General features: G+C 40.1%; 1 protein-coding gene across 3 annotated transcripts; it reads right to left on the reverse strand.

Moving 5' to 3' along the window:
* Nucleotides 1-329: 329 nt before the first annotated feature.
* On the reverse strand, nucleotides 330-7,923 carry BTF3 (basic transcription factor 3). Of its 3 annotated transcripts, none has more exons than XM_054252194.2 (6): nucleotides 7,793-7,923; nucleotides 7,150-7,218; nucleotides 3,530-3,643; nucleotides 2,984-3,185; nucleotides 1,408-1,464; nucleotides 330-634 (listed from the first exon to the last, which is right to left on the reverse strand). In XM_054252194.2, the coding sequence occupies exons 2-6, from the start codon at nucleotides 7,216-7,218 to the stop codon at nucleotides 588-590; spliced, it is 489 nt and encodes a 162-aa protein (XP_054108169.1). In that variant the 5' UTR covers nucleotides 7,793-7,923; the 3' UTR covers nucleotides 330-587. The 3 variants fall into 3 exon arrangements, with proteins under 3 accessions (XP_054108169.1, XP_054108168.1, XP_002744918.1); XM_054252193.2 differs by having other exon boundaries at nucleotides 7,765-7,923; XM_002744872.7 differs by having other exon boundaries at nucleotides 7,552-7,923.
* Between the last annotated feature and the right edge of the window lie 767 nt (nucleotides 7,924-8,690).

The raw sequence follows: 8,690 nt of genomic DNA on the forward strand, positions 1-8,690 counted from the left end.
AAGTAACACTGAGGTAATTCATAAAAGGCACTTAACATATGTCTACAAAAAGACAGATAATATCAAGGGAAAAAGCCTGTTTATCCACTAAGGAATACTCTATCCTCATATTTACACCCACCATACAAACCATGGAAGCACTAAGACTATTGGAGAGAAGTTTTCAAACATGACAACTTTAAACCACCTGTTATACTACACTGTGATTTTAAATCTTTAATCAAATTCCAAAGGTTACCAGCCATATTGCATGCCATGATTAGCTTTCTATAAGCAATTTTGTTTACTGTGTATAGATTGGTGTCAATGAAATAAAAAATAAAGCTGAATACTAGGCAAAGAACTTTATTAACCTTGGTTTCAAACTTGATTCCCAGGCTTCTTCGGCTTAATTAGCTGCAAAGAATGAATTGTGTATAAGCAAAAAACTGAAAAGAGCTGCAGTGTCCAAGGGGCTTGGGCTTAAAAATATTAGAGATCTAGATTTTATCAGATCCATAAACAAAAATTTCTTAAAAAGCAGTCATAATATAAAATAGCAGCTCCCAGTAACTTCTTCAAGTTTTATCTTCAGAAGTTGACTCAATTCAGTTTGCCTCATTCTTGGAAGCCTCATCAAAATTCTCCACAAGATCTAGGGAAAGGAAAAGAGTAGAAATTCTTTAAAAAGCCAAATCTATAAATAATTATCAGATCTTAAAAGGGGATGAGAGAAAGCCATTCATTTGCCGATAATGTGTCATAACCCCAATAACAAGAATGCAAAAAAGAAAAAAAAAATCTCCTCTACCCATCTCATACACTGGTTAATATAATATAGGGGAGCAGAACCAAAGAATACAATGACACAAAATGTTAAAATTTTCCTGGATTCCTCAGGATACCTGCCTATGCAAAGTGGAAGTATTTATGAGTCTAGTGATTCTCCTGCCAAATAAATATTTTAGAAGAAAGCAAATTTATCCACTAACAGATAATAAGAGACAAAACTGTCTCATGAATCCCAAAGGAGTTATGCTGCTAGAGATTTTAGACTGGTTTATATATCCCAAGATAGCTGAACAACTCCACACCCTCTTGTAAATTCATGAATTTCAAAGTAGGGAGCAAGGGTCATTAGTGCTCTGCAGGTAGTAGTTATATTTAGGGTGCAATATATATTACTTATTTATTCAATATTTAAGGTTAGATATCTACACATCCTTGAGATCTCAAACAGAAACAAGCCAAGTCAAGTCCATAAACATAATTCTCAATTACTTAATATTGCATCATTTTTCTCATTCTAAGCAAGTTCTATGTTCACCTTAACTTACAATCCTTATTCCCTGGGTAGTTTTTCCTACAAAGATTTCTTATTCTCCCTTGCTAAGATTCTCTAGGTTAGCCACAAGTAAAGGTTCCTACCTGGAACTTCATCATCATCCTCCTCTCCAGTAGCAAGCGGTGCTTTTCCATCCACAGCTATGAAAGGAAAATGTAAATATTACTTGTCTAGATTTTAAATATTCACCCCAAAAAAAACAAAGCAACAACAACCAAAAAAAAAAAAAAAAAAGATGAAATGCCAAGTGTTGTTACAACTTATTTTCATGATAAGGGACATTTGGGACTTTACATACAGTACTATCAATAACATATTCTAATGTCTATGAATGGGCTAAAATACTAGGAACAGACGACAAACAAAATTCCATACCCATCCTTTTAATCCCTCTGGGTAGTGTAAGGGAAGTAGGGAGCAGGTAAAACCCATATACCCAATTATGATAAGATTTATTTTGGGAGACAAATGAAGAGGCCATTTTCTCAACTACTATGTATGTGGCATAAGGGAGATGCTCAAAATCACTTATTGAAATGAAAACATTATAGTAAAAAAATTAAGAGTCCATGAGTGATAAGTATCCACTTTCCTTTATCACACAAGAATATGAACTTACACAAGAGAGTTATGTACTAGCCCCATACAGGCATCAGTGGGATACTTCAAAAGCTTACCTCAACTCTGAAAGCCATGCCAGTTTAGAATCTGCATCTCAACATGACAACAAAAATACAAATTGAGATAGACTGAGTCAACAGCTAGAATACCATGGGTAACTAGGCTGGGCACAGTGGCTCACGCCTGTAATCCCAGCACTTTTGGAGGCCAGGGCAGGTGGATCACAAGGTCAGGAGTTCAAGACCAGCCTGACCAACATGGTGAAACTCCATCTCTACTAAAAACACAAAAATTAGTTGGGCGTGGTGGCATGTGCCTGTAATCCCAGCTACTCAGGAGGCTGAGGCAGGAGAATCACTTGAACCCAGGAGGTGGGGGCTGCAGTGGGCTGAGATCACGCCACTGCACTCCAGCCTGGGTGACAGATTGAGACTCCATCTCAAAAAAAAAGAAAATCATGGGTAACTAAAAAGCCATATATAAATCTGACTTGCTCCTGCATTCCTATTCTTCAAAATTGTAAGCACAAGGCGGAAAATAGTACAACGTTGCCACATCCTCAGATGCATATTCAGCTACATTATTTTCTGCTCTGAATAAAATCCCTATCACATTGGAATTAAAAATGCCAGAATACTGGCAGGCCATTTTTAAAAGATTACTGTTAATATCAACTATATAGATGCAACTGAAGTAGTTTCATAATTTACACTAATGTATTTTTTGAACAATTCCAAACTTGTAAGTAGTTATCAGCAAAACACCAAATTAACATTTTCATCATTTCTAGTTAATAAAAGTAATAAATCAAGTAAGTAGAAAACATTCCACAAAATCAAGTATAATGATCATAGCACGCTACATAAATTATTGCAAAGTTGAGCAAAGACACTTGCTCAAAATCAGTTACAAATCTGTTATTTTAAAAGCTTGCATTTCCAAACTTAAAAATACTCATATCCATTCTGGGCCCGAGATCACAGAAATCAGCTGCTAAATGAGTAATTCCCCTCATAAAACCACTAATAAGAAACTCACATTGTTTGGGCAGAGCTTCAGCCAGTCTCCTTAAACTGGTCAGACTGTCTGCCCCAAGCTGGTTTAAGATGCTGGGTAGCATTTCTGTCAGCTGCTTTGTCTCAGCATGGCCTGTAATGGTGAAAGTGTTCGCTGCCAGAGATGCCTGAACTTTAGGGTTGTTAAAGTGGATCACTGTTCCTTGGTTTGTAAACATATTCACCTATTAAGAAAAGAAAAATTTAAATTAGCAATGCTGACCAAAGTCTCTTTAAAAATAGATGTTTTATTAAACTACATCTGGCTAACTAATCTAGTATTTCACTGTGAAGCACAGGTGAAATTTTGCCTGGAATGGAATATACATTCTAATAGCAACCAGACTTAATGATCTCCCTGATATTCATTAATTTATGGTAGAAACACGTCTTAGGGACTTTAAAGTCTAGCAGGTTATGAAATACTTTGTTGGGAGTTAAAAACAACAACAACCCAATTAATGAATGAGCATTAACTTTTCCCAGCCAAATCTTGTTTTTTTAAAGAAAAAAGAAATATGACACTTGCCTCTTCAATACCAGAGATATTGTTCACCCCTAACTTCTTTAAGGAGAACTGAAGTTTTTTATCATCTGCTGTAGCTGTTCTATGAACCACCTTCTTCTTTCTGCGAGCAGTTCCCTGAAGTTGGGGAGAAAAGGAAAGGAAACAGCACATTTATACCATAACAGGTATTTTTCAAGTAGGAATCGTTTCCAATTCATTTTTAACCTTTGGATCTGAGTAAGAACATTACCATAATCAAAGATTTATGCAGTGAGCAAGCAGGCTAAGACAGACAGAAGCAAAAAAATGAGAAAGGAAAAAATGATCTTTTGAAAGTTCTACTGTTTACATTTGCTCAAAAATGATCAGAGGTAGCACATGTCAACCTAAATTAAGCTTCATTTGAAAGAACTCTACATCCAGAATTATTAATCTTTTTTTTTTTTTTGGACACAGAGGCTCACTCTGTCACCCTGGCTAGAATACAGTGGTAGAATCTGGGCTCACTATAACCTCCGACTCCAGGTTGAAGCAATTCTCCTGCCTCAGCCTCCCAAGTAGCTGGGATTACAGGCACCCACTACTTTACCTGACTACTTTTTGTATTTTTAGTAGAGATGGGGTTTCACCATGTTGGCCAGGCTGGTCTTGAACTCCTGGCCTCAAGTGATCTGCCTGACTCAGCCTCCCAAAGTGTTGGGACTACAGGCGTGAGCCACTGCACCTAGCCTCTTTTCTGTTTTTATATTAAATAAAAATCAACCTCCAAATTAGTATTTACAGGCAAGATAGTGTATGGAACAATCAAATTAATCTGTATATGGACTTCTATAGCACTCAAGAGTAAAATCTGAAGCTCTTACCTTAACCCACAAGAGCCCTACACAAACTGTCCTGCCCTTAATATGCTACTCCTGACTGAATCTGCTACTACACACATTCTTCTTTAGCCAAATAAACCTTGGATGTTTTTTGAACAGGGCAGGGAGACTATGACCTGAGGGCCTTTGCACATGCTGTTCCTTTTTTCCCTGAGCATCTACATTGCTCTTTCCCTTACTGCATTTATCTACTCTTATGTCACCAAGTAAAAGTGGTCTTTCTCAACTACCCAAAGTAAAATAGCAACTTCTACACTCACCCATCAATTTCTTTCTATTCTGGTTTATTTCTCTTCATAACACAAGGCTATCACCCAAACTACCTCACTGTCCCCCAACCTCCACACCTATTCATCCTTTAAAATCTTAGGCCAGGTGTGGTGGCTCACGCCTGTAATACTAGCACTCTGGGAGGCCGAGGTGGATGGATCACTTGAGGTCAGGAGTTCAAGACCAGCCTGGCCATGATGGTGAAACCCCATCTTTAAAAAAAAAAAGAAAGAGGCCGGGCGCGGTGGCTCACGAGGTCAAGAGATAAGACCATCCTGGTCAACATGGTGAAACCCTGTCTCTACTAAAAATACAAAAAATTAGCTGGGCATGGTGGTGAGTGCCTGTAATCCCAGCTACTCAGGAGGCTGAGGCAGGAGAATTGCCTGAACCCAGGAGGCGGAGGTTGCGGTGAGCCGAGATCACGCCATTGCACTCCAGCCTGGGTAACAAGAGCGAAACTCCGTCTCAAAAAAAAAAAAGAAAGAAAGAAAGAAAAAAATCTTATTCAAGCCATTACCTCTTGTGTGCCTTTCCTAAATTCTGCAACTACTCCCTTTCTCCATGCCAAATCATTCCCATCTCTAGATTTAAAAAATGCTTCTACTATTGCACTACGTATATTACATTGTGAAAACAGATTAAAAAAAAAAAAGACAATTATCACCACTGCTAGGCTTAAAGCCCACCTAGGGACTTTAAACTTCTTAAATTTTATATTCTCAGGACCCAACAAAGTAAAGGCTTAAATAAATATTGTTATTTAACTGAAAAAAAAAAAAAATTTATCGCCACAGGGGGAAAAAAAAATACTGGTTACTAAACTTCACTCCAAACTACTAAGAACAAAAATCATTTCAAAATGGTCACGTATGTACCTGGTTTCCAAAGAAGCTTCTCTAAGAAATTCAAAGGATTTTCTAGAATTGTGAAGACAAACTCAGCATACCTGCTATAGGTTTCATATACTTCACATATGTAGAGTTCAATTTTCACTTAAAAAATTCTCAACGCTTTGATATGGAAATAAAGGGTTTTTGTAACATTTACCTAAGAGTACCCAACACTTGCAGTTTTCTCTAAAGCAAAATTCACTCACCTAATTTCACATCCCATAATAAGTAGGCTTCTTAAACAGTGTAGAAATGTTTCCATATTCTAGGACTACCAAAATACTTCTTGTATTATTAGCTAAACGAGTATTAAGATGTTAGGATAGAAAATTTAATCTTTTATCAGATTTAAATATCCTAGCAAACCTCAAGACTTTTCTTTACCCTAAAGTGATTTCTCCCAAAGTTAAAACCTAATGACGAAAGCAACAACAACAAGATTACACACGAGCACATTATTCAAATTACTCCTTCTGAAACTGAAAGAAAGAATGGTTAAAAACACCAATATAAGAGCATCCAAACACAGACACAAAAAATACTAGTTTTTCTGGCACTTGAAGACCACAATCTGGAAACAATTGATTAAAAAGGACAACAATCACCTAATGTTAAATGTGCAAGTATGGATCTTGAAGACTACTAGTGTCAGCAAAAATTTAAAAAAAAAAAAAAATCAGGATAAATTTACTGCTGGCAAAGTTCAGCAATTTAACAAAGCCGTGTTCTAAGTCTAAGTGCAATTTCTGGCTATGTTACAGCTGATTCTAAGTTAAACGCTTACAGTTGTGAAAAACGAATGGGTAATAAGCATGTACTATGGAAGCTTTACAAGTTTTACCAAGTAAATACATGCTCTGTTTCAACAAGGTACCACACCTTGTTAAATACTAAGAATGTGTAACAATACAAACTAGGTAGACCTCTGTCTACAGTGGACTTATTTTTAATTAAATTACAGAACAATTTAAAAATCAAGTTCAGAGAAGAATCCCCTTGATGTGAATTAATATCCACTAGGAAAAAACAGTTAACCAAAAACTGATCGTTTAAATATCAGTCACTTTAATCCCCTCATTTTTATAGTAATACAAAGTCACAACAGGAAAGAAATCTACTTGGGTTACATTTTCAAATCTAAGTCAATGCTCTTGAACTCCGACATGTACCTCCATCTTCAAATACCCTTAAAAACATGCAACTACCCTAAAGAATACATAGTTCAGAAAGCAGTACAGAAAGGTCTCAACTTACAAGACACATAAACAAGCACCGACTTTATACAACTTAGGCCAAAACAAGTCAAGGGTATGATGTGCACAATAATCTAACTGAAGTGACACATTTTCCTTACTAATTAAATTAGGAAACACTTTTGTTCAACTTACACACTGTAACACTGAAAACACAAACATATTTACACAAAAGCAATGTTTTTAGCTCGTGTCACGGATGTATTTCTATCTAACCCTCGTCTCCCCCTCCCCCCGGATTTGCTAGCTCCGTGAATTTCCCTTGGTAGGCAAAGTCTGTCACCGATAATACGAGAAACGCAAAAGAAGTGCCTTGAAACAAAACCCGAACTATTAAAACTTACTTTCCCACCAATGCGCACTTGTGCCTGCAGTTTGGCGAGTTTTTCCTGGTTCATGATTGTTTCTTTCATCTAGAAAAAGAGGAAATCCTCAGCAAGGAAGGGTTTCGCTCACTCTAGCATTACATGCTCGTTATTTCCCAAGACACCAGCAGGAAAATAAATGTCCTACACAGGCCGAAACCTGGATCCCAAATCCACCCCGCAAAGTTCCAAATTGGGGTTTCCAGGGAGCCCAAAGAGCACCCGCCTCCCCACCACTTCCCCACAGCTCCCCGCTCTAGGCAAGCCTGGATCAAGGCTCTACCCAACGCCTGGCCAGCACCCCCCACCCCTGGCCCTGGCCTGGCCTCGGCCTAGCCAGGGCCTGCCCGGCCCGGCCACTCTCCGCAACCCTCGCGGTACCTGAGGCTCCTGTCCTCGGGTTCCGCCGGGAGGTGGAGGTAGAGACAGCGTCGCCTCGCCCCCAGGGCAGCCGCCCCTGGCTCGACCTCGCCCCCGAGAGTCAGCCTGAGCGGGTGCGCCTGTCCGTCGCATCGCCTTCCTCTCCTCCTCAGCCCTGTCCCTCCCTGTCTTGCTCCTTCAGGGAACTTCCCGCCCCCGCTCCCGTCCGCCTACCACGCCGCCGTCCAGAGCCTTTTTGTACCTTGTCGGAGCGGATAAGGGGTCGCGCGGGGGACTAGGGTTGGTGCTCAGGGGGCCTCGGGTGGACCAGCTGAAATTAGGCGCACACACGCGGGGACGCAAGATGGCAGCTAAAGGGGAGGCGGAAGTGACAAAAGGCCGCTTCCGCCAAGAGTCAGGAAATGGACTTCGTCGCGAGCTCCGTGCCTCCCTGCGCATGCGTCGAGGAGTTTGTGACGGTACAGTGAGCCACTCCTCTCTTCTCCACTAGGGACTTCGAGCTTGGGGCGCTGCACGTAGCTCTGGGAGAGACCACAAAGGGGTCGGAGCGCGTGGTCCTGTGCACAGTTAGGGTTGAGTAAGTCCGCTCAGTCTCCACTGGGCTATAATCCTGAAGTTCTGTACCCTCCGGAGAATGGGCCTATTTTCGTTTCCCAGAAACAAGGGGGGCGCTCAGTTTCTGCTCACCACTCGAGCAGCTCTCCTCTCCCTAGACGTGTAGGTTGGAGAATTGTAGAATTTCCCTCTCAGCCCGAATGAGCCTTTACCAAAGCATTTTGCCAAAAATAGTGAAGCTAGTTTTGCTTTCCAAGGTTGGGTGATGTGGTAGATTGCGGAACCGAGGTTCAGAATTTCTGGGGGCTGTATCCTTGCGCCCCACTCCTCAGAATGCAACTCTGTACGACAAAGGGGCTGCGTAATCGGCATTTCAGCCATTTAGCAGATGACTAACCACCTTAGAACGGTCTATACGATTACCTTGTTTCCTTATCAGGCAAAAAAAAAAAAAAAAGACTCCTAGATACCGAATTGGCATAGATTGGACAATTAGCGATTCACGGTTATTAAGCCTACTTTAACTTTCTTAATTCAATGAAAGGAGAATTTCTGCCTGCTGTGTTTGGAGAGACAACATGTGA

Source organism: Callithrix jacchus, chromosome 2 (genome assembly GCF_049354715.1).
Source record: "Callithrix jacchus isolate 240 chromosome 2, calJac240_pri, whole genome shotgun sequence".
In the NCBI taxonomy this organism is placed as follows: Eukaryota; Metazoa; Chordata; class Mammalia; order Primates; family Cebidae; genus Callithrix; species Callithrix jacchus.

Excerpts from the sequence above, each read along its gene's own strand:
- BTF3 (XM_002744872.7), bottom strand. The coding sequence starts at position 7,683 with ATGCGACGGACAGGCGCACCCGCTCAGGCTGACTCTCGGGGGCGAGGT. Across the intron at positions 7,219-7,551 it reads CCCGAGGACAGGAGCCTCAG|ATGAAAGAAACAATCATGAA; the intron begins GTACCGCGAGGG and ends CTCTTTTTCTAG. Across the intron at positions 3,186-3,529 it reads ATATCTCTGGTATTGAAGAG|GTGAATATGTTTACAAACCA; the intron begins GCAAGTGTCATA and ends TTTTCTTAATAG.